Source organism: Drosophila montana, unplaced genomic scaffold, assembly GCF_035044405.1.
Source record: "Drosophila montana isolate Dmon_TW-CO22-7 unplaced genomic scaffold, ASM3504440v1 contig_201_1, whole genome shotgun sequence".
NCBI classification, from domain to species: Eukaryota; Metazoa; Arthropoda; class Insecta; order Diptera; family Drosophilidae; genus Drosophila; species Drosophila montana.
The window spans coordinates 26,451-43,931 of NW_026996939.1; the positions used below are offsets into that span (position 1 = coordinate 26,451).

At 37.8% G+C, this 17,481-nt stretch overlaps 1 protein-coding gene across 2 annotated transcripts; it reads right to left on the reverse strand.

Annotated features, from left to right (window-relative positions):
• Positions 1-644: 644 nt before the first annotated feature.
• Ror (Tyrosine-protein kinase transmembrane receptor Ror) lies at positions 645-10,674 on the reverse strand. 2 transcript variants are annotated; one of them, XM_064679472.1, is made up of 9 exons: positions 10,430-10,674; positions 8,265-8,438; positions 7,435-7,587; positions 6,788-7,381; positions 3,468-3,678; positions 3,197-3,401; positions 1,142-1,589; positions 948-1,080; positions 645-872 (listed from the first exon to the last, which is right to left on the reverse strand). In XM_064679472.1, exons 2-9 carry the CDS (start codon positions 8,321-8,323, stop codon positions 660-662), a joined length of 2,016 nt encoding a protein of 671 aa, XP_064535542.1. In that variant the 5' UTR covers positions 8,324-8,438; positions 10,430-10,674; the 3' UTR covers positions 645-659. The 2 variants fall into 2 exon arrangements, with proteins under 2 accessions (XP_064535542.1, XP_064535541.1); XM_064679471.1 differs by lacking the exon at positions 8,265-8,438.
• Between the last annotated feature and the right edge of the window lie 6,807 nt (positions 10,675-17,481).

Consider the following 17,481-nt stretch of genomic DNA (forward strand, 5'->3'; position numbering starts at 1 on the left):
AACCAGGGAGGCCTATCATACCTCGCTGGATAATCAAAAGCGAGCACATGCTATTATAAAAGAATGGAAACATCAATGTCGGCACAATTGTCATTGAGCTCGGTAAAATCAGCCTGACGGAAACAAGGAACACGATCAGCTAATTTCGACTCCTGGGTAGGCACACGGGCTGGTAGATCAATGACCGAGTCCAAAACATGATGAAAGGGGTATTCAATGGTCAAAACTGGTGTTGAATAAAAGACAAAGTGAGTAAAAGTAGAGACTCCTCTCGTTTGCCGCGAACTAACCAACAGCCCTCACATTTCCAGGAATGCTAGATCCCTAAACACCCGTCCAATACAATGGATTTCAGCACACTAAGGACGTTTCATCTCTACTCGAAAGGTGAAAATCTATTTTTATGTGTATTTATATAAATGTTCTTTTGTGTATAGAAAAAGTTAGAATGTTTTCTGCTCGATTTCTGGATTTATTGCATCCCCTAAATGAGCATTATCGACTGGAGCATTAAGGAAAATATTCAATTTACTGATTTTTCGTGATCAATATAATTGCCTTCCATATTTTAAGTGTTTTACTTAGTACTGCTTTTTATTTGCTGCAAGACGGTCAGATTAAAATAAATCCAAAGGTTTCTTAGATATCAGATGTATTTATTAAATATTTTGATTACTAATCTTAACATGGCCATCATACCAAGTCTTTAATCGATGTGATATGTCTGAAAATGTTGGACGTTTTACTGCTTGTTCATGCCAACATTCCATCATTAAAGAATACACCGCCGTTGGGCAATTTTCTGGACAAGAGAGTAATTGGCGCGATCTTATTAAATGTATTACCTCTGGATTGCTGTAACCACAATACGGCTGTAATAACAAATTGTAATTAAAATATGCTATGTGAAGACTTTAATAATATATTTAAGATATTTTAAGTTATACCTGCATTCCATAACTATAGATTTCCCAAAGAACAACTCCAAAAGACCATATATCACTTTCAGTAGTAAATTTTCCATATAAGATAGACTCGGATGGCATCCACCGAACAGGAAGTAACGATTTTGATTGCACCCTAGGGAAAGTAATTAAAAACTTTAAAAGCTCAAGTTATATCAAATTTCAATAAAAAATACCTATAATAATCAGAACTGTAAATATCCCGTGACAATCCAAAATCAGAAATTTTTACAATCAAACCTTCATTGACCAAACAGTTTCGAGCAGCTAAATCACGATGAACGTAGTGATGTCCTGATAAGTATTCCATTCCCTCACTTATTTGTATTGCTATTTGTAGAAATTCCAATTGTAACAATGATTTTTTTTCAATTGGGGAATTTGATATTAGAAATTCATGTAGGTCACCATTAGCCATATATTCGAAAAGCATACAGTAAGGCTCTTTATTTAAAATCACGCCCAGTATGCAAACAATGTTTTGGTGCTTGAGATCTGATATTAATTCAATCTCACGCCTGAAATCCTGTTGTGTTTTAACTGAGGCGTTTTCTTTTAATGCTTTAATGGCAACATTTACAATTTTCTTGTTGGATTGCGTTAGTTGTCCTTTATACACTTTTCCTAAAATAAAAAAAATAAACATAAGTAAGCAAAATAGTCACTGAATATGTCCTCTAAAAGTGAGGTAAACATTCTGTAACAAAAATTAAAAAAAAAAATTGAATTCGCAAACCGAGTTTCCGGGAGTACTCTATTTTTTATCTGCCAATTATTGAGAAAAGTAATACACATATACACCTTGTAAAGGGTATTATAATTCGCCCCATTAAAGTATATATATTCTAGATTGGCATCAACAGCCGAGTTGATATAGCCATGTCCGTCCGCGTGTCTGTTTCGATGTGAATTACTCTCTCAATTTTAAGGTGATAGTATTGAAACTTTGCAAAGGTCCGTCTTTTATTGCAGTCAGTTCATATGTCAGAACTGACCGAATCAGACCACTATGTTGAGTAGCTACCAGTAGTAGGTTCAAAGGTATATTCATTTGCAAGATCTTGTCAACATCGGAATATTATATCAGATATATGAGTTCCAGCGTGAAACACTTTTTTTCGTTTATCTTGACCAACCCGGAATATATTAGTTAAACCAAAGACAATATAAACACTTAGATGAGTAACGCCCATCCATTTGAATGTGACGCAAAATTTCTAGCCTGACCTATCATCTGGCCTTTGAGGCTTTGCACGACATGCCTGCCGACGGCTGTACGTTCAGACGAACGAATGCCAAAGTCGCGGCTTACTGATGTTGACACGAGCAACGAAGTTAGTCGCCAGCCTGCCTTCAGCGAAGCTGATCGATGGTGCTTTGAGTCGCTCCGTTTTCCAAGTACATTAAGCGAAAAAGTTTTAAACTTACGATCGACGCATAGTGCTTTTGGTTTATCCATGAAATTCATGCTTTTTTTAAATGAACCATTACCCTAGATACTAACGACAATTTGTACAGGAAAATTTGAGAATAAAATAATTTTTTCACAAAGCGCATCTTGTGCAATAACCATGTTAGAAAAATAGCAGACATAGATTGATTTCACTTTTGTTTTTGGACAGTGTGTGCTCTAGAGAAGTTCTTGTCTCAGCCAATGGCGCGCAAGCACCTATGAGTGAATTCTGCATGCAAAAGTACATTAAAATATGTATATTTGTGTTGTTATTCACTGCTCTGGCTTTGCCTGGCAAAGAAATAAATTTTCTTAGTTTTCTAGCGCTGATCATGCATGACCTATCCCAAATTTGTATTCACATATGAATGCATGTTCTGTACTGATGTTGCCGAAGCTGAATATACATTCTATTTTTAGCCTTTCGCATTTCGGCTGTGAGAGCCGTTCCCAATTTTAAAAAAAAAACAAGCTGCATAGTAGCATTTTGTTGTATGGCATTTCTCATCTTAGTGTTCATATTGTCTTTGGTTAACATTTACGAGCTTCACTTTTCCCACATTTCTGCAAAAACGTAAGGCAAATGTCCACAAGTGTATTAAGTCTTAGGTGTTCCGAATGTATCCTTACTTTATCGTCTTTTATGAATTTTTTAAATTGATGCACTTATACGAATAGTGAAAAGGGACGTGGATTTAATGACCCTGCTGTTAACACATATATTTTTTTCAAATTAATTATTTGTTCCTTAAGGATATATATTCTAACATAGTTTTACCAAATGCTCCCTCGCCCAATTCTTCAAAGAACTCCACATCTTGTAATGTAAAGTGTGGTATTCGCAAAAGTGAATTTTTTTCCATATTTTTGGATGGTATTCCTACAAGTTCAATGGAACTATTTAAAGTTATTCTTCCCGTATCTTGGTTTGAGTTTAATTGTGAATTTCCATATATATTATTTCCGGCGTTAGGTGTATTAATCTGGAATACGGACAAAATAATTTACAAATTTCATGATTTTCTTTACAGATATAATAGCTTACGTACACTTTGTATATTTTTCATTCCGCGAGAACTTTTTTTTTTTAATAGAAGAACTGATGTAAGGATTACAGCTACAGCTGTCAACCCCAATATAGAAATTATGCTTAGCCAGAGCTTATCGACACATTTTGGAATATTGCAAGGTTCAATACTTCGATCTAATGATTGGTCATCTACAAAACACCACGGGTTCTTTTCCACTTTTCCTGGGTTCCTGAAATGTAGATTGTTAGCATAATTTTTTGGATTACAATATTCAGCCGATCGCTGCTCAGAAAAAGTTCACTTTTTGCAAAAAAAAAAAAAAAAAAACAAATAACACCTTGTGTCAAATTTACTTCTGTATATATACTGTCTTCAATATATGTAATATATGTGAGTAACTTTATTTCACCACTCTTTGGTATTTGTATGGTTATTTTATTTGCATCGATGGCCCATCTGGCCTAACGTTTATTTAGTAAGTTTCTAAGGTTAGTTAAACTATTTAATCGCCGTTCAATGTAGCACAAATTTTGTGAAGTTCCTGTAAAAAGTGTTTTACCAGGAGCAGCCGTCATGTTACGTACCACGAGATAAAGGCATCTTTGGCCATAACCTGGGTATGACCTGCACACATTTAGTACAACGTGAACAAAGGCCGACAATTCATCAATAGAATCTAATCTGGCCTTAAGAGTTTAGTGTGGGAATATTTTGAAAGTTTTCAGACCAAAGTGTATAAAAATTGTATTCGTAAATACTTTAATAGCAACATTTTGCATTGCGACACCGGGTGGACTCTTTTAAAATTAATAAAACAAGTAAGAGGTTTTAGTCGGGAGCTCCCGACTAGGGTATAACCTGTACCCTCTACTTCCAACAAATCCAAATCCCGGAGAACCTGCAATTCGCTGATCCATATTTTCACAAGCCACAGTAGATCGACTTGCTCATCGGAGCTGAGACGTACTTTAAACTCCTCTCTGTCTCTGTCTTAAACAAGGTTCGAATTGTCCGAATCTGCAAAAGACTCTTGTTGGCTATATTGCTTCAAGGCGTTACACACCGACAATTCGTGATAACACGTTTGCCAATCTGAGTTAAGACGAGTCTTATTCATCAATAAACAAAAATAGGCAGAAATTAACAAAGCTAAGTGAGAAAGGCAAGTCGGAACACACAAAAGCTGCTGATGTTATCAAGCCCGAAATTTTTTATCGATGAATCACTGACTCCTGCTGCATGCGTCGAGCACCTTCAAAAGGATAAGTCCGAAGTTTCGCACATACTTCAAAGAGCAGGTTTCGAACTTACCAAATGGTTTTCGAATTCTCCTGAGTTCTCGGTAACGAACGAAACACGATCTCAGAGCCTGACACAATAAAAACACTTGGCGTGATGTGGTTGCCGGTTTATTCATGCGTCTCATAGACCCATGTTCAAAACGGAACATTATCTCGGTAACATTGCGGCTACTTGAGCGGCTATGCCTGTTAAGCGATCATCAAGGTAAAAATCTTGCTACAAGAGCTTTGGCTTCACAGTCTAACGACTGGGAAGTATTTATCCTGCTGAGTTTGGATAACGAGTGGCAGTAACTGAAATCAATTCCGATTCGGTTGCAAAGAATAAAGATATCACGATATCTGTTTATCAATTCCAACGATCGAGATACATGGTTCTGACGTTTTATTAAGAGCGTTTGCTGCATGCATAAGCAGCTATACTGCAAAAGGTTGTCGTATTAGTCGAAAGTCGACCGCCTTAAGAAGAAGTTTCTTCCCAAGTTGAGTTGATCTTTTTTATCGAATCAGGAATCTCATAAGATCCCCGATAGAACAGACGGTCTGATTCTCTTCATTGGACTCGGTCACAAGCATCTGCATTCTTTTCTTAAACCCAAACAGGTTTACATAGTGCTGCAGCACAGTACCCGAGCACACAAGCAGTAACACCATCAGGGTCCTGTGAGTAAGCCGACTTGATTGTGTTAAGGTCGCTGAGAAGCGAACTTTCCATAATAATGGAATTTAAGATGCAGTTTGACTTCTGTAACTGATAAGGATAAGGCTGATTTTTATTATTCCTAGAGAAGTAGGTGGTTTGAAAAAAGTTTGCGAACAGATCGGCTATCCCTGGATCTGGAAGAAGGCAAAATTTATGTCTTACGTTTAGAATTGACAAAGTTAAAAAATAGCTTAGGGTTATCTGAAAATTGGAAAAATTCGATCAGGCAACTGCATAACGGGAAAAATTAGAGCGATTTCCCGAGTACTTTAACTTTTCATAACACCTGGACACTTGAGAACCAGGGAAGCTGAATAAGATCATTTAGTTTGGGATCTCTAAAAAAAAATTCGAAAAAAAAATTCCCTGGCTCAAAACTAGCCAGCATTCTCCACGCAGAACGTGTTTGAAGTGAGCCTTCCTCAAGTTACCCGATTGAGGCTTTTGAGAGATTGAGGCGAGCTCGAACCCTGCCAAGGGAACTTTTTTTAATTTATCTTTATTACTTCTTAAGCAAATGAGCGCGTAGCGCGAGCTGCTTAAGTGTTGGAAGACGAGGATTCAGGGTATCCACTAGTCGCGAGCTCCCGACTAGAACCTCTTACTTGTGTTTTTTCTTTAAAATTGTACATTTACTTATTAATTTTGTTGTGTAACGTTATTAGTTTAATCTTTCATTGATGTAGGTATATTCATATACTTTTGTTTTGCACTATAAAATGCAAAATTGATGGATTACATCCACTCAGAATACATCCCAATGTTTGAGGGTACCGCAGTAGTTTCAGGAAAGCTGACACTTAGAAACACTGTTGTAAAACCTGAGTGATCAGGAGGAGGAGGAGCCATAAATATTTTAAGCTATGCTTTGAAAATGATTGTAGGGACACCTGATTATGAGGACCTACTTATAAAGGAACTTATAAAATTATATTTCATTAAAGAGTAAGACTAAAAAAAGTGAACTAACAAACAAATATCATAAAAAAAAATATTTTAAAAGTTAACAAATAGTTTAATTTTTTTTTAAAAATTCAATTGGAAATTTAATAATTTTATTAAATCTTCCCTACTTTGCAAAAAAATATTTTTCAACTCAACTCTGAGAACTTTAACATTTCACAATGCATTTTTACTGTCAACCAAATATTGAATTCCCGTGATGAATTCTCTGTTGGATGCATTCATAATCCAATACATAATTCTAGTTAAATGCTTATCATGCAACCCAACTTCCAGGTCCAATTTTACAAACGACTGTTATGCCCTGGGTGAATGATGTATTTATATTTTCAACCAGGCTCATCAGTCAAAATCAAATAAAGCTTACATACCTGCAATAGTTTTGTCCTATAAGTTCTGGAAAGTCCGAAATTTCCTTCATTAACCACGACCATCTCAAGCACGGTTTTCCCGATATACTGACGTTTTCAATTCCTCGGTAACTCGAACCATCCTCCCAATAGCAATCTTCAGCATCGTCTACTTCAATAGTAATGCCTAATGAGGAGCAATCTTTTTCTCGTGGTATTTTTTGACACTCTTCAACTCCTACAACACTAATTACAGGATGACGTTTCGCAATAGCATATTCTTTTTGGCAAAGTTCATTTTCTAAAAGCTCACATTCTTCTCGACAAATTCGTTTTAAGTTTTCAGATTCTTTTGTCGGTGGATATTTGCTTGATACATCATTAGTAAATACATCGTTGTAATAAACTGGTTTTTTTTTAAGAAAGGAATGTCTATTTTTGGGATCTTTTAAAAGAAATCTTTTTTTTCGTGTCTCATTTCCACTGTATTTGTTTGTAATCATTGCAACATTGGCAAAGTACAATAAATTTGTTCGTTCTGGAGTTCTACAAATTGGAAGAGAGCTTAAGCATAAGCTCGGCAGTGCATATTTTCGGCAATTTGAATTCATATCTCTGAAAAATGTAGTATAAGCAAATCTTAGCAAAAGAAAATGGAAAATACTTACTTTGATTCTTTTATGACTCCATAAGCCGCCTTTAACCGATCCTCTAAGTCATTAATGGTAACATTAGGCGATATAAAAACGTGAGAATTTCTTAAAAACTCATTACAAATCGTTCCATTATACAATTGACATATTCCAGAAATTTGGTTAAGTCTTTAAAAATAAACAGATTTGGTTACGTTAGGTTAGGTTAGAGTGGCTGTCGATATATTCAATACACCTAGGCTATATTTGATACCTTGAATCTGTTTAAAACTCTTCTTCTAATTAGATATACATTAATCAGAAGTTGGTCGTAGGTGGTCCTAAAGATTCGCGGCAGCTTGTAACAGATGCCGACTTTTATGGATATGCCATCACTATAGATATTTTTGTTGGTTAAGGGCTTCGTTGCTCACTAGCACTTTGACTTGGAAGATGTTGCAGTAAAAGATTGCCTTATACTGAGTTGCTTTGAGAATACTATACCCCCAAATCGGTTGTCTAGTTTAGATCTCTTGTGTTGAATGTTATGACTCCGTCTTGACCTAAATTTACATACATACTTTTTTCTGATAGTGCTTATTGCATTTTAGATATCGGCAATAGACATTATATTTCTTGCTAATAGGCCTTCAAACGGTTGACCCGCATCTATTTTTTATTGTTGGTGTATTTTTAAATTTCACTGTGTCGGTCAACTGTTTTTTTCTCTTGTGTCTGTAAATTAAATTTTTATCAGTCCATTATTTGACTCTATCAGTTGGGCCTTAGTTATTTTAATCTGTTCTCAGTCACTAGTGTCTGGAGCCCCTGCCATGATTTTTAACGCGGTGCTGAATGGTGTCTACCTCCAGTAACTGTGCGACTTCGGAAATAGCCACACCATTTTTGTCGTCTCATCCGTCATGCGAGCGTGATCGGAGACGCTGGTTGCATGTTATGTACCCGTACCGCTCCCAGAGAAACACCTCTCAATCTACTTTCGAAAGCAGAGTGGGAAAAGTCCGTGATCCAGGTGTGAACTAGCGCGAGGAAGGAAAAGCAAAACAAATAAAAACCTTAAAACGGAGAGTAAAAGTTGTATTGGCGCTGGCTTAAATTTTAGCAAATGGTACATAAATGAATAAAAAATGAATGATAAAAAACCACAAAGACCTATTTTAGGTGGAACACCATCCCCTTAATCAGGACTGATTTCCGTGCAACGGCTTCTATTCTTTCTTCGATGCAGAAAGCGGTTAACGTATTACCAAGTATTTTATTGGCCTTGACTCGGGCTCGCCTTCGACCTCGAGTTCAGCGAGTGCCTCGGCGGCATACTCGTTTAATGCCTTGCGGAATAATCTCTGTCCTGCTAAGATTTCCGAACTTCAAGGCCCTTTCGCCAGTTTCCCCGATTCTCGGGACCTATTAAATACTGTGTCCATCGTTCGCCTGTTCGGCCGTTCTACGTCCCCTCTCGTTAAAAACAAGTAAGAGGCTCTAGTCGGGAGTTCCCGACCATTGTATACTCTGAAACTTCTTCCACTACGAGCTCGTTTGCTTTAGCAGTAAAAAAAAAAATTAATTAAAAAAAAAATAGTTCCCCCAACACGACTCAAACCCGTAACAGTCTACACTACTTGCCACTGTCTCGCAATAGCCATACCAACAATTCATTGTTAATGAAAAAATCAAGATAGCAGCACATACACACAGCATAGAAAATAATACAATCGCAATTGCAATGCGAATGTATGTGTGTACACATTCGTGTGATCTCAAAAAGACAATTGCAGTAAAATTTTGACTTAAATTCACTGTGCAATATAAATTAGTTTATTTACTTGATTTATTACTTTGTGGTGCTAGCGTGGAGGTGGCTATAATTATAAAATGAAAGATAAAATTTTTATTCTAGAAGCTCTATTCTAGAAGCTACATGCCAAGTTTGGTGACTCTAGCTGAAAACCCGTAAATAGATTTTGATATCCATTTTTATTGGTTACTTGGAAACGGGGAAAGTTATCGATTATCGGAAACAAACTCATACTGCGCGGGCATTAGGAGGAACTACGCTACAATACAAGTCTCTAGCTCTTATGGGTTCTGATATTCTTGCGTTCGTACATACGAACGAACGGACGGTCGGACAGACAGACATACGGACATGGCTAAATCAACTCGGCTATTGATGCTGATCAAGAATATATATACTTTATGGGGTCGGAGATGCTTCCTTCTGCCTGTTACATACATTTGCACAAATATATTATACCCTTATTACCCATTTTTAATGGATTCTGGGCAACGACGTTGTGCACTCCGCTCGATTCGGCATTGATCGTTCGGAATACGGCATTTTGCTGAAACTCTTAGGAATCTTTCTCTTACTGGTTGTAATCGGCTAAGGTTGTGAACGAGTTGGTAGCATTTGGCTGCACTAACACTTGTGCATGTAGATGTATTGTTTTATGTACATACATATGTACGTATTGTATTAACTCCAGAAAGAAATTAGGTAATTCTGTGCTTGAACCATTAACTGTATCCAGCATTAAGTAAATTTAGCAGGATACATGACTTTTGCTCCCTTTGACATACATATAAAGTGAATGCCTGTTTCTATGTAAATTAGTCTTTTATGTAAATATGTACTAACTTACATACATATGTATATATATATTTTTAGAATCGTCCGGCTTGGAGAATTAACCTTCTTAACCTTGCTTGGCATTTACGAGCCTCACTACGTTTTTACGCTAACATCGGAGACGCTGCTTTACATTGTACATTGTACTGCAACTACATTGTATATATGAATTTTGACATGCCGAATATTATGATTCTGCCTTGTTTTGTTTACAAAGTTGAAGTGAAATTCTCTCTGTTATTAAATAGTCTTTGTATTATTATAAAAGATGAAGGCAATGCTATTGATAGTAATTTTAAATTTTTAATAAGATTTTTATTATTATATATATATGTACGTACATATGTATGTATATACATCATATTTTTATGTTTCACGTACCCATTGTTTTCATGTGTTGAATTTTTAGTCCATACATAATTATCCTTGAACGCTATAAAAACGATATAACGAACAAGAAGTAATCGACAATATTGTAAATCCATTTCCTTAAAAATCCTTAAATATTTTTTAACTTTAAAGTTAATCCTTTTATCTAAGCCCTTAATTTTTGCATAAATATACATAAGTTTGTATGTAACTTATTTTCACTAGACAATTACGATTGTGTATATAGATTATGCGCAGGACATTTAAGCATTTCACCCTCTTCATTTAGGTGTGACCAGGTAATTCTTCTTTTTAGTTATCCCACATATGGAATGCTCAAACCAGTCAGGGATGGTGTCTATTTCGCGATGTTTTTTTTCTTAAGATTCCATTTTCAGCGGTGGAACTTAACTTTATTGCGTATTTTATTCAATATAAACAATTACTCCTTATTTCCGATGATATAAATAAATCAGTTTTGATTTGGCAGAGGCTGTCTTACATTTACGATGTTCACATTCTCCGATTCCATCAGTACTCGGTAACATAAGAATCGATTTGATTGGATTTACCCAAGCGCTGCCAAGTTTTTCTCCCAAATGGCAAATAATACGGTCTCGTAGTAGGGGCTCCCTTTAACGGACTCTTTGCGAGATTTCGCCGTCTTTAAATATTATATACAAAAATATAAAACTGTGGGATAAGCAAAATTTAATATTTTAATTAAATTTTAATTTTAACGCTTAGCTTCGTTGCTATAACAGCTGGATGTGGTAATGATGCTTTCAAATTTTTCTTAACATCGATACGAATTTCGATAAATCAAAGCAAAAAAACGTGAATTGCTCAGGGAGAATGCCAACATATTTTGAAAATGCGACATTTTTAGCACAGGCAACATACTTTAGAAATGTTGATAGTGGAACTATAAAAAAGGCTATAAAAAGTTTACTGTTTGCACTTGCAATGTTATCTTTTTACTAATTATAAAAAAAAATTGCAATGCCACTTAAATATTTTATGATGTTAGCTTTTAAATTAAGTAAAGAACCACTAACCAAAGAACATATAGATGGGACATGCCGTGTAATCAAAGTGGGCACAAAAAAATCGGTGCATCTGGTCCATCGAGCGAATAATATGTCTTTTGATCGCTTACACTACGGGAAACTGCCTTGCGATAGAACGGCATCGCTGTTTATTTTTTTCTCGCTCGCACTTACTCTCAGTGCTCTCAATGGCCTCTTTATGTGTAGGTACCGTTTAAATGTTTGTGTGTGTATGTGTCCGCACAAGCAAAAGTGCCCACAAATTCAATTCTTCTCAAATATCTTCCCTTTTGAAGGGACGAGTAATATGTAATAAAGAAAGGGTTTGCCACGTCGTGTGTGGCATGAATGTGTGTGTGTACTCAGAAATTCTTGGAATTTGCGCTTGCTGCTGCTAACACGTGCGCACATAACCATTGTGTTTCTTAACCGATCTTAATGAAATTTTCGACAGTACATCTAATTGTGCCATGGAATATTTGTGTATTCTCAAAAAGTAAATTGGATATAAATTGTGGCTTAAATTGATGGGCTATACAAGTTGGATTATCAACTTGATTTGTAGCTTTGTGGTGGTAGCGGGGAGTTGGCGATAGGTATAAAATGAAAGATACTTGATATATATATGCTATTCTAGAAGCTACATGCCAAGTTTGGTGACTCTAGCTCTTATTATTTACCAAAATTGATCAAAAACCCGTATAGGTTCTGAGATCCTTGCGTTCATACATACGGACGGACGGATAGACGGACAGGCAGACAGACGGACATGGCTAGATCGAGTCGGCTATTGATGCTGATCAAGAATATATATACTTTATGGGGCTGGAAATGTTTCCTTCTGCCTGTTACATACATTTGCACAAATATATTATACCCTTTTTACCCATTTTCACTGTGTTCAGGGTATAAAAAGCGATTGAATATTGGGACCTGAAGCGTGCAGACCCCAAGACTAGGCGCACTTGATCGATAAAACTTCAGCCCTCTACATTCACATTGGTCCTTCGAGCCGGATCTCACTTGATACAGGATGCTTTGAATTCGATAGCAGGCAACAACGATCATCCTCATACTTCTTGCCTTGAGAGGTAGTGATTATCAGACGCATGACTCTTGCTATCTCGTTGTTGTATAAATCGGTGTGGACATGATTTGCCACCATAGGCTATCAGCTAACAGATCCGGGGTCGAAAGTGGGGCCAGTTACGAATCGTAGTGACCTCAGCGATCTTGGTTACGCTGTTAGCTACAGAAGTTGTCCTTTTGCATGGTTGAAATCGGATCCATGCAGATGAACCGGTCCAGCATAATGTTTCGCATTCGTGGATTGGAAGCTGTGGAAGAATACCTGCCGAAAGTTCGGTCAGAATGACTGCTCCACGCATTTATTGGATGATTTATTTGATGGAGAAAATTGGATCCATGTTGAAGCGCGGATTTCATTAAGTGCGGGATAGCTTGCTAGGAAATTCCTCCACTCCTTAAGATATTCTTTCATTGGACGGTGACTCATCCCAGCCCAACCTTTGAAGCCAGAGTTCCTGCATAAAGAGCTTGGGTTGTATATCAAGCAGTGATAGCCATCCTGCTGGATCGAACAGTTTTGCTATGTACGAAAAGGACTTCGCGCTTGGTGAATACTTCGTTCTTCACATCTTTTGTTACCGCAAAGTAGAATTTGTAAGCAGTGCCCTTCCAGCGGATACCCAAAGTTATCGCAGTGCTATCATCATTGATTGCCAAGAAATCTCGTGGCGTTGGGTCTGCCTTTCAGACAACCCTTTTTGTTAGACATTCACTTACTTAAAGGAAAACTAGTGAAACCTAATGCAGAGTGAATCGGTGATTAATAAAGATTCCTTGCTTCTCATAATGTAGCCCAGCTAAATTATCTTCAACATACATTGAGTTTACCGACACTTCACTTGTGTGAGGAAGTTCATCCCAGATATAAATTGCAAGCTGCTGTAGCTCGCGTATTGCTAGGAAAGGTGATTGTATTGAGCTCATAGTCGCAAAGCTTACCATTCACATAATGGAAAGGGATTCGTTGAAAGGGAGTGTGCTTAGGATTAACTTGGATTTGGGAAAACATTTTTTTGATTGCAGCGTTAAAAACGAACTGAATAGTAAGGTCTGATTTGAGTAAAGGCCCTGGGTGAATCATGACATCATTTAAACTGATGCCATTTGTGGATCTGCTGAATGCATTGAACACAATTCACAACTTTGCTGTTGTGCTTTCAGTCTTAAAGACCGCATGGTGAGGGAGGTAAAAATGTTGTGGTTTGGAGTTGGGCATTACGTGCGACATATGACCAATATCGAGGAATTCGGCAGCGACTGCCACCTGAGTGGAAGAGAATGCAATCGACTTGCTTGTCGACGTTGGCACTGGACCGGTAAGTATCCAGCCGAAAATGGTTTCCTGCCCGACTAGTGTGCCGCTCGGAGGATGTCTACACTAAACAATACATCGATTTGTGAACAGGACGAATCTGCTAACTGAATGTTTCGCAAGTCTTTAAAAGCAGACGAAATATCATGCGGGATGGCAGACCGTCAGCTAGCTAAGGAAGGACGTACGTAGTACGTAGATACATCTATTTAAAGTTAGGGTCTAGGAGAAAGTGTCACAGCTTGTGGGTTTCACCCGAGACGGCTTGGTTGAGTCAGTTGAGTCCTGAAACCTGAGCCCTAACATTTTTTGTGGTAATTTTATAATTTTAAACAGCCGCTCAGATATATTTATGAACCTTTTGATCTGGAGTCGGTCAAGGGAAGGGCTGGGTAATTGGCTCCCAAGTAGCTAGTGCCCAAAAGCACTCCCTGGGTACTGAAGGCAAAATAGTTTTATACATTAGCTTGGAGTTGATCTGGAGAGGACTGTAGACCTTGTCGAACCCTTTGCGAATTGGACCCTGATGGATTAGCGAGCCCGTTAGGAGAAAAAGTGTGTTGCGGCATACTTTGAAAGTGTGGGCACTTTGGCAATCACGGAGGTGACAGCCCCTTGCGAAGCAATTAAGACACAACTTCTATTGCTTAATGTAATACGACCTTTCGACGACATACATCTTTAAAAAGCGGAGGCAAAGCCGAACTGGATCCTTTTTTGTTTGGAACAACAAAAACCACTCTCTAACCTCTCTGGTTATCTTAGCCTCAAAAGAGTTTACGTTTCTGGAGGCAGAATTCGTTCGAGTTATCTTGGTAATGTCATATGTGTTTGATCCCGGCTTGGCATCCTTGACAGCCTCTAATGAGCGATAACGATCGCTAAGAAAGTTATACATTTCCTGCCATGATGGAATGACGGACTTGATCGGGACCGACTACTCCCACAGAGGCAAGGTAAGTTTTGATAACTGCAAAGAGCAAAGGCATACTAACAAGCAATCGCAGATTTCAATAAAAGTTTTTGAATGTTGAAGCGCTGCCAAAATTCCAGGGATTATACTTTTAAGCTCCTTTAAGGCAGCACCTGACCCGAAACTTACAGCGGATAGTTAAAAAAGAATTTTGAGTTTGCTATTAACGACAAGACGTTTATTTTTAAAACGTTCCGTGAGCGCGTCCTACGTAAATGCGATCCCGTCGTGGGTGAGAGCTTTCTTAGCTTTCCCACCTATTTTTAAAATAAAATAAAATAGCTTTTCCCCGTGTGTCGGCCTTGGGTTATTTACATATTTACATAGATAGCCGAGAAGAGATCGATAAAGGTCGGCCACCGCAGATAATCCCCATTAAACCCCTCGGTGTCGCATGGCGGAAGACTACATCCCCTGGATATGGGAGAAGTCCGAACTTGTGCTGTTTGTCTACCTTGTGCCGACGCAGTTTCAATTCGATCGCTCAATTGAGCGGCACATCTCTCCTAGACTAAATAGCAATGGGCATGGTTGGACTGGATAACTGGACTGTCGTTCCTGCCAATACCTTTGGAACAAGCTTCATATTATAATTCCACTTTATCCCATAAAGCTCTGACTTAAAACGACGGACTTGAAGTGTGAACAGAGTCACATTGCGTTGACCCATTGCTTTCAAGGCACGATTCGGATTTAATCGGAAACGACTTGGGAGTTAGTCTTCCTGTTGGTGTCGGAGATTGACTTTGAGAAAACAATGAGGACCGCTTGGAATTTAAACCGTATTGGACTACAAGTTTCTTTCCGCATTGAACTCTCCTCATTGGCCTATTCGACTTCCGACAGAACCTATGTTAGAATTACACAATTGGAGTCGAAGTTTCAGTTGATATACATTTCGCCAACGTAGAGTATTAATAGTTGCACGAAACGAATGGACATGGACTGTTATTCGATGATTTTTTTTAGGTTTTATGAAGAATGGGATACCCAATTCAATAAAATTAAACTGTTGGATGAGTCTCCAGGGCCTAAAAAGTCCCCTACTCGTGACTTGACGTTGCCAAATACCCAACAGCCCCCGGCTACAATTTAGCAGCCTACTACCCCGATCACACAACAGCTCATCTCTTTAGCTACTCCGATAGTTGTGATGCTATCAGAGATTTGTGATGTGATGTGTGTGACTATGTGATTATGTTCTACGGGGAATATTTGGATTTGATTGCATATGAACTTAGCTCTAGGGCATTCAATAATGCAGTGTATGAGGCTATCAGACTGTAAATCTTAATATTAGATACTTCCATTAAGCTACAGAAATATCTGTGAGTTGTTCATTTAGAATAGACATTTCTGAAACAGTTCAATGGCTTTTATGTTGTTTTCACCGTGTAGAGGGACAACTTACTTTGGATGGTGGCTGCATCGGTTGCGTCACACTGGTTTTCTAATAAGTAAATATTTTATCTCGAGAAGGCATCAGCTACATGATTTTCCTTTCCAGATTTGTAGAAAATCTAAGCATTGAAATCATCGATATGAGCTTTCCAGCGCTTCATTTTTGCGTTAGAGCTCTTTACTGAGACAGAAAATGTAAGAGGTAAAGGTCAGTGTAAATGTTCATGTCTTTTAATATGTATAGATAATGACGGAGCTTTGCTAAGGCCCAAACGAGAACTAACAATTTTTCCCATATGTTGCGTATTTCATTTCGCTGTACTTTAATATTCAAGATATCAAAGTAATAGGTCATAATTTGACACTTCGGTCGTTATATAGAACGGTTTCTTATAGTCTGGGTACGTGAGCATGATGTTTTCAGAGTCCAATATGTTTGTCTTGTCAAATGCGGGAAGTTGGGGATCATTGAATTCATTGAATGAGCATTTTTTTGTATCGGTGTTTACTAACTAAGCCGTTTTCACCCGTGAGGATACTAGAGAGCGGCTTCGCAATGGAAGCAAAGTCATTCACAAAACTTATGTAATAGCTAGCTAAGCCCAAAAATGAGCTCAGCTCCTTTATGGCCTTGACCTTTTCGGGGTCCGTTGTTGTGCCTTCGTCAGTTACAGCAAAACATAGGAATTCAACGCTTGTTTTAAAAAACTTCGATCTTTCTTGAGCCACTCTCATGTTTGCCTTGATCAGGCTTTTTAAGACCCTGATCACATCGTCATAGCATGTCTTGCCGATTTGGAAATATTGTCTGAAATAGTCTTTTCGTTTAGTGTACGAAAGTATATAACCATCCGCTTTTTTTTCCCAACTCATCAGTTCCTCTTTTGTCGACCAGCCATATTGGATTATTATATGGGGATCGTGACTCTCCGATAATGCCGTTCTTTAAAAGGTCTTCTATTTCACGAATCACAAAGTGGCTACTCTCATTGGATAGGGATATAGCTTTAAATATTTGGGCGGGTTATCCGTTGTTCGGTTGTGGCTACTACTGATATGTGTGGCAGTGTCTCGCAGATGGGTCCGAGCCAGAATCAAGAATGCTTACAAAAATAATAATCAAGGTTCGTTTTCATGTTCTGTGGCTAGTGTAAGAAGCGATCAGGTGACCCCCAAATGTTTATATAGCGGTTCCGAAGGCCATTTGATACTGAATTGCTCAGCATATGCCGCATTATCA

What these genes read in the sequence shown, in the direction of transcription:
- Ror (XM_064679471.1), bottom strand. Translation starts at nt 10,614, where the DNA reads ATGTATATTTATGCAAAAATTAAGGGCTTAGATAAAAGGATTAACTTT. An exon ending in ATAGGACAAAACTATTGCAG is followed by an intron (nt 3,679 to 6,787) that starts GTATGTAAGCTT and finishes TCTACATTTCAG; the next exon opens with GAACCCAGGAAAAGTGGAAA. An exon ending in TCTATAGTTATGGAATGCAG is followed by an intron (nt 873 to 947) that starts GTATAACTTAAA and finishes TTGTTATTACAG; the next exon opens with CCGTATTGTGGTTACAGCAA.